The sequence below is a fragment of the Coregonus lavaretus genome (genome assembly GCF_964263955.1).
Source record: "Coregonus lavaretus genome assembly, chromosome: 8".
In the NCBI taxonomy this organism is placed as follows: Eukaryota; Metazoa; Chordata; class Actinopteri; order Salmoniformes; family Salmonidae; genus Coregonus; species Coregonus lavaretus.
This window is the reverse complement of record NC_139995.1, coordinates 61,666,452-61,688,227: the sequence shown is the minus strand read 5'-3', so window position 1 is coordinate 61,688,227 and position 21,776 is coordinate 61,666,452. Positions and strand designations below refer to the sequence as shown.

At 42.5% G+C, this 21,776-nt stretch overlaps 1 protein-coding gene across 1 annotated transcript in view; it reads right to left on the bottom strand.

The window, feature by feature from the left end:
- Positions 1-240: 240 nt before the first annotated feature.
- The window catches only part of ptpdc1a (protein tyrosine phosphatase domain containing 1a), a 138,792-nt gene continuing 117,256 nt past the window's right edge, over positions 241-21,776 (bottom strand). Inside the window, 7 exon segments of the mRNA XM_084167146.1 lie at positions 241-6,090; positions 10,634-10,744; positions 14,438-14,623; positions 15,355-16,189; positions 16,191-16,458; positions 16,461-16,626; positions 21,408-21,727. Coding sequence (XP_084023272.1) covers positions 5,971-6,090; positions 10,634-10,744; positions 14,438-14,623; positions 15,355-16,189; positions 16,191-16,458; positions 16,461-16,626; positions 21,408-21,727 — 2,006 coding nt within the window. The 3' untranslated portion in view covers positions 241-5,970.

Here is a 21,776-nt window from a genome sequence, read left to right as displayed (position 1 = left end):
TTATAGAATTATAGAATTCAATTATTGAGTCATTCTAATTCGATTGAAATATAATGGTTTCCTAGCAACACACCATTGTCTAGATATTTTGCCAGGGGTTAGACATTAGACTGTACTTATGTGTGTCCCCAATGGAAACCCTATTCCCTAAGTAGTGCACTACGATTGGGCCACAATAAAGCCTCTTTTTAATACAATCAGCCAGCGTGAAATGACTTGAGTCGACACGCAGCATCACATGTTAAGCACATTTAATTTATTCATAAGGAATGTAACAATGAAAAAATTGTGCTTCTTGAACAGTTAGACAGTACAACGTTTCTACAACATACATCTGAAATCACAATCCCTTTTAATTAAGCTGCCGCTCCCATCCCTTAGTTAAACTGCAGCTCCCATCCCTTAGTTAAACTGGAGTTTACATCCCTTAGTTAAACTGGAGTTTACATCCCTTAGTTAAACTGGAGCTCCCATCCCTTAGTTAAACTGCAGCTCCCATCCCTTAGTTAAACTGGAGCTCCCATCCCTTAGTTAAACTGGAGCTCTCATCCCTTAGTTAAACTGGAGTTTACATCCCTTAGTTAAACTGGAGTTTACATCCCTTAGTTAAGCTGCAGCTCCCATCCCTTAGTTAAACTGGAGTTTACATCCCTTAGTTAAACTGGAGCTCCCATCCCTTAGTTAAACTGCAGCTCCCATCCCTTAGTTAAACTGGAGCTCCCATCCCTTAGTTAAACTGCAGCTCCCATCCCTTAGTTAAACTGGAGCTCCCATCCCTTAGTTAAACTGCAGCTCCCATCCCTTAGTTAAACTGGAGCTCCCATCCCTTAGTTAAACTGGAGCTCCCATCCCTTAGTTAAACTGGAGCTCCCATCCCTTAGTTAAACTGGAGCTCCCATCCCTTAGTTAAACTGGAGCTCCCATCCCTTAGTTAAACTGGAGCTCCCATCCCTTAGTTAAACTGGAGCTCCCATCCCTTAGTTAAACTGGAGCTCCCATCCCTTAGTTAAACTGGAGCTCCCATCCCTTAGTTAAACTGGAGCTCCCATCCCTTAGTTAAACTGGAGCTCCCATCCCTTAGTTAAACTGGAGCTCCCATCCCTTAGTTAAACTGGAGCTCCCATCCCTTAGTTAAACTGCAGCTCCCATCCCTTAGTTAAACTGGAGCTCCCATCCCTTAGTTAAACTGCAGCTCCCATCCCTTAGTTAAACTGCAGCTCCCATCCCTTAGTTAAACTGGAGCTCCCATCCCTTAGTTAAACTGGAGCTCCCATCCCTTAGTTAAACTGCAGCTCCCATCCCTTAGTTAAACTGGAGCTCCCATCCCTTAGTTAAACTGGAGCTCCCATCCCTTAGTTAAACTGGAGTTTACATCCCTTAGTTAAACTGGAGCTCCCATCCCTTAGTTAAACTGGAGCTCCCATCCCTTAGTTAAACTGGAGCTCCCATCCCTTAGTTAAACTGGAGCTCCCATCCCTTAGTTAAACTGGAGCTCCCATCCCTTAGTTAAACTGGAGCTCCCATCCCTTAGTTAAACTGGAGCTCCCATCCCTTAGTTAAACTGGAGCTCCCATCCCTTAGTTAAACTGGAGCTCCCATCCCTTAGTTAAACTGCAGCTCCCATCCCTTAGTTAAACTGGAGCTCCCATCCCTTAGTTAAACTGGAGCTCCCATCCCTTAGTTAAACTGCAGCTCCCATCCCTTAGTTAAACTGGAGCTCCCATCCCTTAGTTAAACTGGAGCTCCCATCCCTTAGTTAAACTGGAGTTTACATCCCTTAGTTAAACTGGAGCTCCCATCCCTTAGTTAAACTGGAGCTCCCATCCCTTAGTTAAACTGGAGCTCCCATCCCTTAGTTAAACTGCAGCTCCCATCCCTTAGTTAAACTGGAGCTCCCATCCCTTAGTTAAACTGGAGCTCCCATCCCTTAGTTAAACTGGAGCTCCCATCCCTTAGTTAAACTGGAGCTCCCATCCCTTAGTTAAACTGGAGCTCCCATCCCTTAGTTAAACTGCAGCGCTTCAGTCAGTTCAGTTCTGTCAGTGTTACATGTCTGCAGTGGGCCACCGGACCATCCAACAGACCTACATTACGTTGACATTACGTTGTCTTTATGTTGTCTCCCGGGTCTGCATCCCAAACAGCACTCCTTTTTCCATATATAGTACACTACTTTTGGTACTGACGTAGTGCACTATATAGGGAATAGGGTGCCATTTGGGATGTAAATCCAGTCAGCGAGGTCAGAGCAGTCTTAGCGGCTACGGGGTTTCCTTTAGAGAAAACATTACAGACTCACAGCAGAGTATTACAGATCACCATATCAGGCCATTATAGACTCACAGCAGAGTATTACAGATCACCATATCAGGCCATTATAGACTCACAGCAGAGTATTACAGATCACCATATCAGGCCATTACAGACTCACAGCAGAGTATTACAGATCACCATATCAGGCCATTATAGTAGTTGAGGCAGAGAGCATTTAGCGTTGAAATGCAGACGTGGTTGGAGGCAGGAGGTCCTGACCCACTGGACACACACTGGTGGAATCAACGTTGTTTCCGCGTCATTTCAATGACATTACGTTGAATCAACGTGGAATAGACGTTGAATTGACGTCTGTGCCCAGTGGGAATGACATATTATACAGTACATTGTTTTCTCATGTGTCAGTCAGGTGTTTTTGGTGTATTATTTAAGATAAGGACAATAATTACAGTATTGCTTTAGAATCACAATCACTGTGGCCAGCTAGTTTGCATTACTTACGATAGAAATAACATTTTAAGTTGCATTTTAATCTAGCTAAGAAATTTACTAATTAACATAGCAAGTTTTGCATTTTATTTGCATGCATCCCAAATGGCACCCTATTCCCTATATAGTGCACTACTTTAGACCCGAGCCCACAGCACTATATAGGGACTAGGGTGCTGTTTGAGACACATCCTGTGTTTCATTATGTTTTTCTATTCAAGTGAGAAGTTCAATAAATAAGACATCGTACAGTTTTAGACAGTGAAAACATATTTTGGTTCAAATGAAATAAAATGTGTTTTATTTCCTCATCCTCAGCTCCGAGAGCGAGCTGAGCAAAGCAGCGGTTCAATTCTTCACTGAAATAAAATAACATTTACATTCATTTCATGAGGATTCACTTTCCAGTCATTGCTGACAAAAAGCAACGTACCGACCGACACCCTATTCCCTATCTAGTGCACTACGTACTTTTGACAAGGACCCATAGGGCTCTGGTCTAAAGTAGTGCACTATATAGGGAATAGGGTGTCATAGGGCTCTGGTCTAAAGTAGTGCACTATATAGGGAATAGGGTGTCATAGGGCTCTGGTCTAAAGTAGTGCACTATATAGGGAATAGGGTGTCATAGGGCTCTGGTCTAAAGTAGTGCACTATATAGGGAATAGGGTGTCATAGGGCTCTGGTCTAAAGTAGTGCACTATATAGGGAATAGGGTGTCATAGGGGTCTGGTCTAAAGTAGTGCACTATATAGGGAATAGGGTGTCATAGGGCTCTGGTCTAAAGTAGTGCACTATATAGGGAATAGGCTGCCATAGGGCTCTGGTCTAAAGTAGTGCACTATATAGGGAATAGGGTGTCATAGGGGTCTGGTCTAAAGTAGTGCACTATATAGGGAATAGGGTGTCATAGGGCTCTGGTCTAAAGTAGTGCACTATATAGGGAATAGGGTGCCATAGGGCCATGGTCTAAAGTAGTGCACTATATAGGGAATAGGGTGCCATAGGGCTCTGGTCTAAAGTAGTGCACTATATAGGGAATAGGGTGCCATAGGGCTCTGGTCTAAAGTAGTGCACTATATAGGGAATAGGGTGCCATAGGGCTCTGGTCTAAAGTAGTGCACTATATAGGGAATAGGGTGCCATAGGGCTCTGGTCTAAAGGAGTGCACTATATAGGGAACAGGGTGTCATAGGGCTCTGGTCTAAAGTAGTGCACTATATAGGGAATAGGGTGTCATAGGGCTCTGGTCAAAAGTAGTGCACTATATAGGGAATAGGGTGTCATAGGGCTCTGGTCTAAAGTAGTGTACTATATAGGGAATAGGGTGCCATAGGGCTCTGGTCTAAAGTAGTGTTCTATATAGGGAATAGGGTGTCATAGGGCTCTGGTCTAAAGTAGTGCACTATATAGGGAATAGGGTGTCATAGGGCTCTGGTCTAAAGTAGTGCACTATATAGGGAATAGGGTGTCATAGGGCTCTGGTCTAAAGTAGTGCACTATATAGGGAATAGGGTGTCATAGGGCTCTGGTCTAAAGTAGTGCACTATATAGGGAATAGGGTGTCATAGGGCTCTGGTCTAAAGTAGTGTACTATAAAGGGAATAGGGTGTCATAGGGCTCTGGTCTAAAGTAGTGCACTATATAGGGAATAGGGTGTCATAGGGCTCTGGTCTAAAGTAGTGCACTATATAGGGAATAGGGTGCCATAGGGCTCTGGTCTAAAGTAGTGTTCTATATAGGGAATAGGGTGTCATAGGGCTCTGGTCTAAAGTAGTGCACTATATAGGGAATAGGGTGTCATAGGGCTCTGGTCTAAAGTAGTGTACTATATAGGGAATAGGGTGTCATAGGGCTCTGGTCTAAAGTAGTGCACTATATAGGGAATAGGGTGTCATGTGGCTCTGGTCTAAAGTAGTGCACTATATAGGGAATAGGGTGCCATAGGGCTCTGGTCTAAAGTAGTGCACTATATAGGGAATAGGGTGTCATGTGGCTCTGGTCTAAAGTAGTGCACTATATAGGGAATAGGGTGTCATAGGGCTCTGGTCTAAAGTAGTGCACTATATAGGGAATAGGGTGTCATGTGGCTCTGGTCTAAAGTAGTGCACTATATAGGGAATAGGGTGCCATAGGGCTCTGGTCTAAAGTAGTGCACTATATAGGGAATAGGGTGTCATAGGGCTCTGGTCTAAAGTAGTGTACTATATAGGGAATAGGGTGTCATAGGGCTCTGGTCTAAAGTAGTGCACTATATAGGGAATAGGGTGTCATAGGGCTCTGGTCTAAAGTAGTGCACTATATAGGGAATAGGGTGTCATAGGGCTCTGGTCTAAAGTAGTGCACTATATAGGGAATAGGGTGTCATAGGGCCCTGGTCTAAAGTAGTGCACTATATAGGGAATAGGGTGTAATTTGGGACACAATCTATGAACAGAGGTGTAACATCCATTTCTAGAGCAACACCTACAGTAGTAGAACAGAGTATATAACAGAGAACAGAGTATATAACAGAGAACAGAGTATATAACAGAGAACAGAGTATATAACAGATAATACCTGGCACATCAACACAGTATGGCAGTTTTTTGATAAAAAAAACAAACAGTCAGAAATAGCTTCAAACAAACAAAAATAAACCTCGATGCTGAAATCACATCACGTTGTCGTACAACATTATTATTATTATTTAATCGAAAGCTTGGTAACAGACCACCGCGCAGCAGTTAGCTAGTCAGGACAGAGCTCGGTTAAAGGAAAACTCCACCCAAAATCTTCTGGTATTTGTTTCATTAGTCCATTGTTGACATAGTCCCAAAACTATTTTGCTTGTCAGCAATCAAGTTTTCAAGATATGTAACTTTCAAAATACAGAAATTACCCCCATTTGATACATTTACGTCTCTTAAAAACTTGTTTGCTGACAAGCAAAACAGTTTGAGACTATGTCAACAATGGACTAACGAAACAAATACCAGAAGATAGTTTTTGGGTGGGGGCAGAAGAGAGAAAGAGGGGGAGGAGGTTAGCTAGTCAGAACAGAACTGGGTTAACGTGGGGTCAGGACAGAGAAGGAGGTGGAGGTGAGGAGAGGAGAGGAGGGAGGAGGTTAGCTAGTCAGAACGGAGCTGGGTTAAACTGGAAGCAAAGAACAGGGGAGGAGGGGGGAGAGGAGGGAGGAGAAGAGGCAGGAGGTCTGAGGGAACATCAGGAGGAGTGGTTGGTAGTCTCCATCTCCCCCTCTGCTCTCTCTCTCAGCTGGTGCAGGACGGGAGTCAGGATGGCTATCAGTGTCTGGTGTAGAACATGGTCACTCTCTGGGGATATCTGGGGGATAAGACATATAGAACATGGTCACTCTCTGGGGATATCTGGGGGATAAGACATATAGAACATGGTCACTCTCTGGGGATATCTGGGGGATAAGACATATAGAACATGGTCACTCTCTGGGGATATCTGGGGGATAAGACAAATAGAACATGGTCACTCTCTGAGGGGATCTGGGGGATAAGACATATAGAACATGGTCACTCTCTGGGGATATCTGGGGGATAAGACATATAGAACATGGTCACTCTCTGGGGATATCTGGGGGATAAGACATATAGAACATGGTCACTCTCTGGGGATATCTGGGGGATAAGACAAATAGAACATGGTCACTCTCTGAGGGGATCTGGGGGATAAGACATATAGAACATGGTCACTCTCTGGGGATATCTGGGGGATAAGACATATAGAACATGGTCACTCTCTGGGGATATCTGGGGGATAAGACATATAGAACATGGTCACTCTCTGGGGATATCTGGGGGATAACACAAATAGAACATGGTCACTCTCTGGGGATATCTGGGGGATAAGACATATAGAACATGGTCACTCTCTGGGGATATCTGGGGGATAAGACATATAGAACATGGTCACTCTCTGGGGATATCTGGATGATAACACAAATAGAACATGGTCACTCTCTGTGGATATCTGGGGGATAAGACAAATAGAACATGGTCACTCTCTGAGGAGGAGGGGATCTGGGGGATAAGACATATAGAACATGGTCACTCTCTGAGGGGATCTGGGGGATAAGACATATAGAACATGGTCACTCTCTGGGGATATCTGGGGGATAAGATATATAGAACATGGTCACTCTCTGGGGATATCTGGAGGATAACACAAATAGAACATGGTCACTCTCTGGGGATATCTGGGGGATAAGACATATAGAACATGGTCACTCTCTGGGGATATCTGGAGGATAAGACAAATAGAACATGGTCACTCTCTGGGGATATCTGGGGGATAAGACAAATAGAACATGGTCACTCTCTGGGGATATCTGGGGGATAAGACATATAGAACATGGTCACTCTCTGGGGATATCTGGGGGATAAGACATATAGAACATGGTCACTCTCTGGGGATATCTGGGGGATAAGACATATAGAACATGGTCACTCTCTGAGGGGATCTGGGGGATAAGACATATAGAACATGGTCACTCTCTGGGGATATCTGGGGGATAAGACAAATAGAACATGGTCACTCTCTGAGGGGATCTGGGGGATAAGACATATAGAACATGGTCACTCTCTGGGGATATCTGGAGGATAAGACAAATAGAACATGGTCACTCTCTGGGGATATCTGGGGGATAACACAAATAGAACATGGTCACTCTCTGGGGATATCTGGGGGATAACACAAATAGAACATGGTCACTCTCTGGGGATATCTGGAGGATAAGACAAATAGAACATGGTCACTCTCTGTGGATATCTGGGGGATAACACAAATAGAACATGGTCACTCTCTGGGGATATCTGGGGGATAACACAAATAGAACATGGTCACTCTCTGGGGATATCTGGGGGATAACACAAATAGAACATGGTCACTCTCTGGGGATATCTGGGGGATAACACAAATAGAACATGGTCACTCTCTGGGGATATCTGGGGGATAAGACATATAGAACATGGTCACTCTCTGGGGATATCTGGGGGATAAGACATATAGAACATGGTCACTCTCTGGGGATATCTGGAGGATAAGACAAATAGAACATGGTCACTCTCTGGGGATATCTGGGGGATAACACAAATAGAACATGGTCACTCTGGGGATATCTGGGGGATAACACAAATAGAACATGGTCACTCTCTGGGGATATCTGGGGGATAACACAAATAGAACATGGTCACTCTCTGGTGATATCTGGGGGATAAGACATATAGAACATGGTCACTCTCTGGGGATATCTGGGGGATAAGACAAATAGAACATGGTCACTCTCTGAGGGGATCTGGGGGATAAGACATATAGAACATGGTCACTCTCTGGGGATATCTGGGGGATAAGACATATAGAACATGGTCACTCTCTGAGGGGATCTGGGGGATAAGACATATAGAACATGGTCACTCTCTGAGGGGATCTGGGGGATAAGACATATAGAACATGGTCACTCTCTGGGGATATCTGGGGGATAAGACATATAGAACATGGTCACTCTCTGGGGATATCTGGGGGATAAGACATATAGAACATGGTCACTCTCTGGGGATATCTGGGGGATAACACAAATAGAACATGGTCACTCTCTGGGGATATCTGGGGGATAAGACATATAGAACATGGTCACTCTCTGAGGAGGAGGGGATCTGGGGGATAAGACATATAGAACATGGTCACTCTGAGGGGATCTGGGGGATAAGACATATAGAACATGGTCACTCTCTGGGGATATCTGGGGGATAACACAAATAGAACATGGTCACTCTCTGGGGATATCTGGGGGATAACACAAATAGAACATGGTCACTCTCTGGGGATATCTGGGGGATAACACAAATAGAACATGGTCACTCTCTGGGGATATCTGGGGGATAAGACATATAGAACATGGTCACTCTCTGGGGATATCTGGGGGATAAGACATATAGAACATGGTCACTCTCTGGGGATATCTGGGGGATAAGACATATAGAACATGGTCACTCTGGGGATATCTGGAGGATAAGACAAATAGAACATGGTCACTCTCTGGGGATATCTGGGGGATAACACAAATAGAACATGGTCACTCTCTGGGGATATCTGGAGGATAAGACAAATAGAACATGGTCACTCTCTGGGGATATCTGGGGGATAACACAAATAGAACATGGTCACTCTCTGGGGATATCTGGGGGATAACACAAATAGAACATGGTCACTCTCTGGGGATATCTGGGGGATAAGACATATAGAACATGGTCACTCTCTGGGGATATCTGGGGGATAAGACAAATAGAACATGGTCACTCTCTGAGGGGATCTGGGGGATAAGACATATAGAACATGGTCACTCTCTGGGGATATCTGGGGGATAAGACATATAGAACATGGTCACTCTCTGAGGGGATCTGGGGGATAAGACATATAGAACATGGTCACTCTCTGGGGATAAGACATATAGAACATGGTCACTCTCTGGGGATATCTGGGGGATAAGACATATAGAACATGGTCACTCTCTGGGGATATCTGGGGGATAAGACATATAGAACATGGTCACTCTCTGGGGATATCTGGGGGATAAGACATATAGAACATGGTCACTTTCTGGGGATATCTGGGGGATAAGACATATAGAACATGGTCACTCTCTGGGGATATCTGGGGGATAACACAAATAGAACATGGTCACTCTCTGGGGATATCTGGGGGATAAGACATATAGAACATGGTCACTCTCTGGGGATATCTGGGGGATAAGACAAATAGAACATGGTCACTCTCTGAGGGGATCTGGGGGATAAGACATATAGAACATGGTCACTCTCTGGGGATATCTGGGGGATAAGACATATAGAACATGGTCACTCTCTGAGGGGATCTGGGGGATAAGACATATAGAACATGGTCACTCTCTGGGGATATCTGGGGGATAAGACATATAGAACATGGTCACTCTCTGGGGATATCTGGGGGATAAGACATATAGAACATGGTCACTCTCTGGGGATATCTGGGGGATAAGACATATAGAACATGGTCACTCTCTGAGGGGATCTGGGGGATAACACAAATAGAACATGGTCACTCTGAGGAGGAGGGGATCTGGGGGATAAGACATGTAGAACATGGTCACTCTGAGGAGGAGGGGATCTGGGGGATAAGACATATAGAACATGGTCACTCTGAGGAGGAGGGGATCTGGGGGATAAGACATGTAGAACATGGTCACTCTCTGAGGGGATCTGGGGGAGGGAACACACTGCATCACACCAATGCTAGTAATGGATCTGTTCCCTATGTAGTGTACCTTAAAGACCAGGAGCCATAGGGCTCTGTGCTCTGGCCAAAGTAGTGCACTATTTAGAAAATAGGGTGCCATTTGGGACATAACCACATTTACATTTACATCATTTAGCAGACGCTCTTATCCAGAGTGACTTACAAATTGGTGCATTCACCTTATAGCCAGTGGGATAACCACTTTACAATAATAATTGTTTTTGTTGTTGGGGGGGTGGGGTAAGGGGGGGTAGAATGATTACTTTATCCTATCCCAGGTATTCCTTAAAGAGGTGGGGTTTCAAGTGTCTCCGGAAGGTGGTCAGTGACTCCGCTGTCCTGGCGTCGTGAGGGAGCTTGTTCCACCATTGGGGTGCCAGAGCAGCGAACAGTTTTGACTGGGCTGAGCGGGAACTGTGCTTCCGCAGAGGAAGGGGAGCCAGCAGGCCAGAGGTGGATGAACGCAATGCCCTCGTTTGGGTGTAGGGGCTGATCAGAACCTGAACATGGCTTTCTCATTCTGAATAACAGGGCTAGTTGTTCACCTGCCCTTGCTGTCCAGTACTCTAACCCTAACCCTTACCTTAGTGAAGACCTTGATGGTGTGATGGAGGAAGTCAGCTTCCACCTTGTCAGGTAAGGCCAGCAGATGGGCAGCACAGTCCAGGATGCAGAGCAGGGTCAGTCTGTGGCTCTGGAGGAGGACAATCAACAACAGACCTAGAATTAGGGTTGCAAAACTCTTCCCAGGATGGAGGATTCTGGATTTCCTGTTTATTTCCCTCCTGATTCTGGGACTTTCTGAAAAATCAAAGAATTTGGGAAAGTTACTGGAATCTTTCAACCCTACCTATAATTGTATTATATATCACGTGACCTGGGGAGGAAGGAATAGTCGAAAGGTTACCTTAACCACACAATAACCTTGTCCTTTGTAGCTCAGTTGGTAGAGCATGGCGCTTGTAACACCAGGGTAGTGGGTTCGATTCCTGGGACCACCAATATGTTAAATGTATGCACGCATGACTAAATCATTTTGGATAAAAGTCTGCTAAATGGCATCCATTGTTATATTCTATAATGATTATATATTACAATCCTCCCAAGTCGGCTAAATGGCATAGCATATATCATTTCTTATTTATTTTACTGGTTGTGTGATAACCCATATTAACAACGTGATAACCCATATTAACTACGTGATAACCCATATTAACTACGTGATAACCCATATTAACAACATGATAACCCATATTAACTACGTGATAACCCATAGTAACCAAGTGATAACCCATAGTAACCATGTGATAACCCATAGTAACCATGTGATAACCCATAGTAACCATGTGATAACCCATAGTAACCATGTGATAACCCATAGTAGCCGGTATAATCGACATAACAATATTGGTTTTATGGTATAACAGTATTGCCTTCTCCCTTCTTCTACAGTGCCTTCGTAAAGTATTCAGACTCCTTGACTTTTTCCACATTTTGTTACGTTACAGCCTTATTCTAAAATTGATTAAATAGTTTTTTTCCCTCATCAATCTACACACAATAATCCATAATGACAAAACAAAAACTGTTTTTTAGAAATTGTAACAAATATATATACAGTGGGGAAAAAAAGTATTTAGTCAGCCACCAATTGTGTATGTTCTCCCACTTAAAAAGATGAGAGAGGCCTGTAATTTTCATCATAGGTACTCGTCAAATATGACAGACAAAATGAGATTTTTTTTCTCCAGAAAATCACATTGTAGGATTTTTTATGAATTTATTTGCAAATTATGGTGGAAAATAAGTATTTGGTCAATAACAAAAGTTTCTCAATACTTTGTTATATACCCTTTGTTGGCAATGACACAGGTCAAACGTTTTCTGTAAGTCTTCACAAGGTTTTCACACAGTGTTGCTGGTATTTTGGCCCATTCCTCCATGCAGATCTCCTCTAGAGCAGTGATGTTTTGGGGCTGTCGCTGGGCAACACAGACTTTCAACTCCCTCCAAAGATTTTCTATGGGGTTGAGATCTGGAGACTGGCTAGGCCACTCCAGGACCTTGAAATGCTTCTTACGAAGCCACTCCTTCGTTGCCCGGGCGGTGTGTTTGGGATCATTGTCATGCTGAAAGACCCAGCCACGTTTCATCTTCAATGCCCTTGCTGATGGAAGGAGGTTTTCACTCAAAATCTCACGATACATGGCCCCATTCATTCTTTCCTTTACACGGATCAGTCGTACTGGTCCCTTTGCAGAAAAACAGCCCCAAAGCATGATGTTTCCACCCCCATGCTTCACAGTATGTATGGTGTTTGGATGCAACTCAGCATTCTTTGTCCTCCAAACACGACGAGTTGAGTTTTTACCAAAAAGTTATATTTTGGTTTCATCTGACCATATGACATTCTCCCAATCCTCTTCTGGATCATCCAAATGCACTCTAGCAAACTTCAGACGGGCCTGGACATGTACTGGCTTAAGCAGGGGGACACGTCTGGCACTGCAGGATTTGAGTCCCTGGCGGCGTAGTGTGTTACTGATGGTAGGCTTTGTTACTTTGGTCCCAGCTCTCTGCAGGTCATTCACTAGGTCCCCCTGTGTGGTTCTGGGACTTTTGCTCACCGTTCTTGTGATCATTTTGACCCCACGGGGTGAGATCTTGCGTGGAGCCCCAGATCGAGGGAGATTACCAGTGGTCTTGTATGTCTTCCATTTCCTAATACTTGCTCCCACAGTTGATTTCTTCAAACCAAGCTGCTTACCTATTGCAGATTCAGTCTTCCCAGCCTGGTGCAGGTCTACAATTTTGTTTCTGGTGTCCTTTGACAGCTCTTTGGTCTTGGCCATAGTGGAGTTTGGAGTGTGACTGTTTGAGGTTGTGGACAGGTGTCTTTTATACTGATAACAAGTTCAAACAGGTGCCATTAATACAGGTAACGAGTGGAGGACAGAGGAGCCTCTTAAAGAAGAAGTTACAGGTCTGTGAGAGCCAGAAATCTTGCTTGTTTGTAGGTGACCAAATACTTATTTTCCACCATAATTTGCAAATAAATGCATAAAAAATCCTACAATGTGATTTTCTGGATTTTCTTTTCTCATTTTGTCTGTCATAGTTGACGTGTACCTATGATGAAAATTACAGGCCTCTCTCATCTTTTTAAGTGGGAGAACTTGCACAATTGGTGGCTGACTAAATACTTTTTTCCCCCACTGTATATATATATATATATATATATATATATATATATATATATATATATATATATTATACACATAATATACACTCCTGCATTGTCTTGGCTGTGTGCTTAGGGTTGTTGTCCTGTTGGAAGGTGATCCTTCGCCCCAGTCTGAGGTCCTGAGCGCTCTGGAGCAGGTTTTCATCAAGGATCTCTCTGTACTTTGCTCCGTTCATCTTTCCCTCGATCCTGTCTAGTCTCCCAGTCCCTGCCGCTGAAAAACATCCCCACAGCATGATGCTGCCACCACCATGCTTCACCGTAGGGATGGTGTCAGGTTTCCTCCAGACGTGACGTTTGGCATTCAGGCCAAAGAGTTCAATCTTGTTTTCATCAGATCAGAGAGTCTTGTTTCTCATGGTCTGAGAGTCCTTTAGGAGCCTTTTGGCAAACTCCAAGCGGGCTGTCCTGTGCCTTTTACTGAGGAGTGGCTTCCGTCTGGCCACTCTACCATAAAGGCCTGATTGGTGGAGTGCTGCAGAGGTTCTGGAAGGTTCTCCCATCTCCACAGAGGAACTCTGGAGCTCTGTCAGAGTGACCATCGGGATCTTGGTCACCCAATTGCTCAGTTTGGCCGGGCAGCCAGCTCTAGGAAGAGTCTTGGTGGTTCCAAACTTATTCCCTTTAAGAATGATGAAGGCCACTGTGTTCTTGGGGACCTTCAATGTTGCAGTCATTTTTTGGTACCCTTCCACAGATCTGTGCCTCGACACAATCCTGTCTCGGAGCTCTACGGACAATTCCTTCGACCTGATGGCTTGGTTTTTGCTCTGACATGCACAGTCAACTGTGGGACCTTATATAGACAGGTGTGTGCCTTTCCAAATCATGTCCAATCAAATTGTAGAAACATCTCAAGGATGATCAATGGAAACAGGATGCACCTGAGCTCAATTTAGAGTCTCATAGCAAAGGGTCTAAATACTTATGTAAATAAGGTATTTCTGTTTTTAATTTTTAATACATTTACAAAAAATTCTACAAACCTGTTTTTGCTTTGTCATTATGGGGTATTGTGTGTAGATTGCTGAGGATTTTTATTTATTTAATCCATTTTAGAATAAGGCTGTAACGTAACAAAATATGGAAAAAGTCAAGGGGTCTGAATACTTTCCGAAGGCACTGTATATGACATCATCATACCTTCTCCAGAGAGTTGAGTGCATGCTGAGAGTTGTAGTTGTTTTGGCACAGGGCCTGGACATCCTGAGAGGAGATGATTGGCTCTTTGAGCTGCTCCAGCCAGGACCACATGAGACCAGCCAGCACCATAGGGTCTCTCTCTAGACTCAGCCTCTCCCAGGCGCCTTCTCTGGAGTTCAGCTCTGTCTGCAGGACCACACACTAATGTTTCAGTAGTCTACATCAGACCTGGGTTCAAATACTTGATCTGTGTTTGATTGAGCTGCCTGTTGCAATGGAACCAATAGAAAAGTCCCACAAATTCAAACCCTGCCAAGCTAGCGCTCCAGGCAGGCTAAAGCAAACGCTGAAAGTATTTTTAAAGATTTCAAATAGTATTTGACCCCAGGTCTGGTGAACACCAATCACAATGTAACCCAGGTCTTGGTCAACACCAATCACAATGTAACCCCAGGTCTGGTCAACACCAATCACAATGTAACCCTGAATGTGAAACTCAAATAAAGAGTTACAAAAAAAACTAGATACAGCTGGGTGCACATATCCTCCGATATCTTCCCACTATATATACACATCAGTCATATCCTCCGATATCTTCCCACTATATACACACATCAGTCATATCCTCCGATATCTTCCCACTATATACACACATCAGTCATATCCTCCGATATCTTCCCACTATATACACACATCAGTCATATCCTCCGATATCTTCCCACTATATATACACATCAGTCATATCCTCCGATATCTTCCCACTATATACACACATCAGTCATATCCTCCGATATCTTCCCACTATATACACACATCAGTCATATCCTCCGATATCTTCCCACTATATATACACATCAGTCATATCCTCCGATATCTTCCCACTATATACACACATCAGTCGAACTGTCATGTCTTACCTGCCACACTGAGACCTTGTAGCGGAGATCTTCATCCTTCAGGCCAAAAGCCAGAGCTCTGGCCACCAGCAAACGTCTAGCTTCCAGGGACAGCTCAGCATACAGGGTGATGACAGGGCGTTCTGTCAGCCTCTCCCTGTCCTCTCCGTTCTCTCTGTCCTCCCGTTCCTCTCTGTCCTCCCGTTCCTCTCTGTCCTCCCGTTCCTCTCTGTCTCCAGCCCTGTCTACCCCACACACAGATTCCTCTCCTCCTGTAGGGCTCATCACAGGCATATCTCCTCTCCACGGCCTCCCCTCTGACAGCTCTTCTCCTAAAGGCTTGGACAGACTATCCCCAAACCCAAAGGACAGACTTCGCTTGCCCTCACAGAGCTGCGCCCGCCTCTGGAACAGAGGAGACGTGTTCTTCTGGGTCAGGTGGTGATCCTTCTCCTCAGAACTCCTGTCCTGTCCTCCTCGCCTTTCCTCCCTCGTCTGCTCTCCCACGGAGAAGGGGTGGTGCTGTGGAGGGAGGCTAGGGGACCTGGGGGAATCCCAGGCTAAGGCTAGGTGGTGCTGGGGCTGGGTCAGAGGGCTGCAGCGAGGGATGCTCCAGACCTGGTTCTGCTCCCGGTCCGGGTCTCGTCTGGGGTCTAGCTTATACAGGGCTGAGTCGCTGTAGCTCAGCAATCGTTTCCCCGGCTGCAGAGGCTTCAGTAGGGAGGCTGCCACCCTGTTCTGCCGCTGCCACAGAGGGTCCAGCTCCTGGTTGCTCCACAGAACTCGGTGGTGGGCCAGGGCTGGGCTGAGAGAGGGGTCTAGGAGTAGTGATGGTTCCTGGGCCAGGGTTGGGCTGAGAGAGGGGTCTAGGAGTAGCGATGGTTCCTGGGCCAGGGCTGGGCTGAGAGAGGGGTCTAGGAGTAGTGATGGTTCCTGGGCCAGGGTTGGGCTGAGAGAGGGGTCTAGGAGTAGTGATGGTTCCTGGGCCAGGGTTGGGCTGAGAGAGGGGTCTAGGAGTAGTGATGGTTCCTGGGCCAGGGTTGGGCTGAGAGAGGGGTCTAGGAGTAGCGATGGTTCCTGGAGTAGTACTAGGTTTGGAGTGAGAAGTCGTTCCATGTGTAGTGTGTGGGTTAGGGCTGTCTCAGGTTGGGGACCAGGCTGGCAGGGTGAAGGCACAGGGATGCCCTTCCCTCTCATCTCCTTCCCCAGCAGCTGGATGGCCTGCTGGGACACTGTCTTCTCCACCTCAGCCGTCAGGTCTGGAACCTCCACCACCTCCTCCTCCACCACCACCTTCAATAACATCATCATCAACAGTTAGGTCTGGAACCTCCACCACCTTCAATAACATCATTATCAACAGTTAGGTCTGGAACCTCCACCACCTTCAATAACATCATCATCAACAGTTAGGTCTGGATCCTCCACCACCTTCAATAACATCATTATCAACAGTTAGGTCTGGATCCTCCACCACCTCCTCCTCCACCACCTCCTCCTCCACCACCACCTTCAATAACATCATCATCAACAGTTAGGTCTGGATCCTCCACCACCTCCTCCTCCACCACCTTCAATAACATCATCATCAACAGTTAGGTCTGGATCCTCCACCACCTCCTCCTCCACCACCACCTCCTCCACCACCTTCAATAACATCATCATCAACAGTTAGGTCTGGAACCTCCACCACCTCCTCCTCCACCACCACCTCCTCCACCACCTTCAATAACATCATCATCAACAGTTAGGTCTGGATCCTCCACCACCTTCAATAACATCATTATCAACAGTTAGGTCTGGATCCTCCACCACCTTCAATAACATCATCATCAACAGTTAGGTCTGGAACCTCCACCACCTTCAATAACATCATCATCAACAGTTAGGTCTGGAACCTCCACCACCTTCAATAACATCAACAACCAATCAATCGGCATCTTTAGTATTAGTTTATGTTTTACCTGTCCATAATACCATAATAATGTATTATTACCTGTCCATAATACCATAATAATGTATTATTACCTGTCCATAATACCATAATAATGTATTATTACCTGTCCATAATACCATGATAATGTATTATTACCTGTCTATACCATGATAATGTATTATTACCTGTCCAAAATACCATGATAATGTATTCTTACCTGTTTATACCATGATAATGTATTATTACCTGTCTATACCACGATAATGTATTATTACCTGTCCATAATACCATAATGTATTATTACCTGTCTATACCATGATAATGTATTATTACCTGTCTATACCACGATAGTGTGTTATTACCTGTCTATACCATGATAATGTATTATTACCTGTCTATACCATGATAGTGTATTATTACCTGTCTATACCATGATAATGTATTATTACCTGTCTATACCATGATAGTGTATTATTACCTGTCTATACCATGATAGTGTATTATTACCTGTCTATACCATGATAATGTATTATTACCTGTCTATACCATGATAATGTATTATTACCTGTCTATACCGTGATAATGTATTATTACCTGTCTATACCATGATAATGTATTATTACCTGTCCATAATACCATGATAATGTATTATTACCTGTCTATACCATTATAGTGTATTATTACCTGTCTATACCATGATAGTGTATTATTACCTGTCTATACCATGATAGTGTATTATTACCTGTCTATACCATGATAATGTATTATTACCTGTCTATACCATGATAATGTATTATTACCGGTCTATACCATGATAATGTATTATTACCTGTCTATACCATGATAGTGTATTATTACCTGTCTATACCATGATAATGTATTATTACCTGTCTATACCATGATAATGTATTATTACCTGTCTATAACATGATAATGTATTATTACCGGTCTATACCATGCTAATGTATTATTACCTGTCTATACCATGATAATGTATTATTACCGGTCTATACCATGATAATGTATTATTACCTGTCTATACCATGATAGTGTATTATTACCTGTCTATACCATGATAATGTATTATTACCTGTCTATACCATGATAATGTATTGTTACCTGTCTATAACATGATAATGTATTATTACCGGTCTATACCATGATAATGTATTATTACCTGTCTATACCATGATAATGTATTATTACCTGTCTATACCATGATAATGTATCACTACCTGTCTATACCACGATAATGTATTATTACCTGTCTATACCACGATAATGTATTATTACCTGTCCATACCATGATAATGTATTATTACCTGTCTATACCATGATAATGTATTATTACATGTCTATACCACGATAATGTATTATTACCTGTCTATACCACGATAATGTATTATTACCCGTCTATACCACGATAATGTATTATTACCTGTCCATACCACGATAATGTATTATTACCCGTCTATACCATAATAATGTATTATTACCCGTCTATACCATAATAATGTATTATTACACGTCTATACCATGATAATGTATTATCACCTGTCTATACCATGATAATGTATTATTACCTGTCTATACCACGATAATGTATTATTACCTGTCTATACCACGATAATGTATTATTACCTGTCTATACCACGATAATGTATTATTACCTGTCTATACCACGATAATGTATTATTACCTGTCTATACCACGATAATGTATTATTACCTGTCCATACCACGATAATGTATTATTACCTGTCCATACCATGATAATGTATTATTACCTGTCTATACCATAATAATGTATTATTACCCGTCTATACCATGATAATGTATTATTACATGTCCATACCACGATAATGCATTATTACCTGTCCATACCACGATAATGTATTATTACCCGTCTATATCATGATAATGTATTATTACCCGTCTATACCATGATAATGTATAATTACATGTCCATAATACCATAATGTATTATTACCTGTCTATACCATGATAATGTATTATTACCTGTCTATACCACGATAGTGTATTATTACCTGTCTATACCATGATAATGTATTATTACCTGTCTATACCATGATAGTGTATTATTACCTGTCTATACCATGATAATGTATTATTACCTGTCTATACCATGATAGTGTATTATTACCTGTCTATACCATGATAGTGTATTATTACCTGTCTATACCATGATAATGTATTATTACCTGTCTATACCATGATAATGTATTATTACCTGTCTATACCGTGATAATGTATTATTACCTGTCTATACCATGATAATGTATTATTACCTGTCCATAATACCATGATAATGTATTATTACCTGTCTATACCATGATAGTGTATTATTACCTGTCTATACCATGATAGTGTATTATTACCTGTCTATACCATGATAGTGTATTATTACCTGTCTATACCATGATAATGTATTATTACCTGTCTATACCATGATAATGTATTATTACCGGTCTATACCATGATAATGTATTATTACCTGTCTATACCATGATAGTGTATTATTACCTGTCTATACCATGATAATGTATTATTACCTGTCTATACCATGATAATGTATTATTACCTGTCTATAACATGATAATGTATTATTACCGGTCTATACCATGATAATGTATTATTACCTGTCTATACCATGATAATGTATTATTACCGGTCTATACCATGATAATGTATTATTACCTGTCTATACCATGATAGTGTATTATTACCTGTCTATACCATGATAATGTATTATTACCTGTCTATACCATGATAATGTATTGTTACCTGTCTATAACATGATAATGTATTATTACCGGTCTATACCATGATAATGTATTATTACCTGTCTATACCATGATAATGTATTATTACCTGTCTATACCATGATAATGTATTACTACCTGTCTATACCACGATAATGTATTATTACCTGTCTATACCACGATAATGTATTATTACCTGTCCATACCATGATAATGTATTATTACCTGTCTATACCATGATAATGTATTATTACATGTCTATACCACGATAATGTATTATTACCTGTCTATACCACGATAATGTATTATTACCCGTCTATACCATGATAATGTATTATTACCTGTCCATACCACGATAATGTATTATTACCCGTCTATACCATAATAATGTATTATTACCCGTCTATACCATAATAATGTATTATTACACGTCTATACCATGATAATGTATTATCACCTGTCTATACCATGATAATGTATTATTACCTGTCTATACCACGATAATGTATTATTACCTGTCTATACCACGATAATGTATTATTACCTGTCTATACCACGATAATGTATTATTACCTGTCTATACCACGATAATGTATTATTACCTGTCCATACCATGATAATGTATTATTACCTGTCCATACCATGATAATGTATTATTACCTGTCTATACCATAATAATGTATTATTACCCGTCTATACCATGATAATGTATTATTACATGTCCATACCACGATAATGCATTATTACCTGTCCATACCACGATAATGTATTATTACCCGTCTATATCATGATAATGTATTATTACCCGTCTATACCATGATAATGTATAATTACATGTCTATACCACGATAATGTATTATTACCTGTCTATACCACAATAATGTATTATTACCTGTCCATACCATGATAATGTATTATTACCCGCCTATACCATAATAATGTATTATTACACGTCTATACCATGATAATGTATTATTACCTGTCTATACCATGATAATGTATTATTACCTGTCTATACCATGATAATGTATTACCTGTCCATACCATGATAATGTATTATTACCTGTCCATACCACGATAATGTATTATTACCTGTCTATACCATAATAATGTATTTTTACCCGTCTATACCATGATAATGTATTATTACCTGTCTATACCATGATAATGTATTATTACCTGTCCATAATACCATGATAATGTATTATTACCTGTCTATACCATGATAATGTATTATTACCTGTCCATAATACCATGATAATGTATTATTACCTGTCTATATCATGATAATGTATTATTACCTGTCTATACCATGATAATGTATTCTTACCTGTCTATACCATGATAATGTATTACCTGTCTGTTGGCAGCGATGTCCAGGAGGACCTTGCAGATCAGCTGGACGATCTTTGGCACGTTCTTCATCTGCCGCGCCTCGTACCCGTGCAGCAGGTGGCGCTGGCGAGTCAGGTACTGGGACAGCGTAACGGCGTTGGCCCGGGGTTCTGCGCAGGAGAACACGTTCCTCAACGGAACCAGGAACTGGGCGAACTCCCGGACACACAGCAGCTGGCCTCGGGTCTGGATGGAGTTGGGCCGCTTGGCTCTGACGAACAGGATGGCCTGGTCCGCACTCATACGAGAGGTGAACACCAGATAACACGCCAGTAACACACCTGGTAAACACAGAAACACCTGGTAAACAGAGTAACACACCTGCTAAAC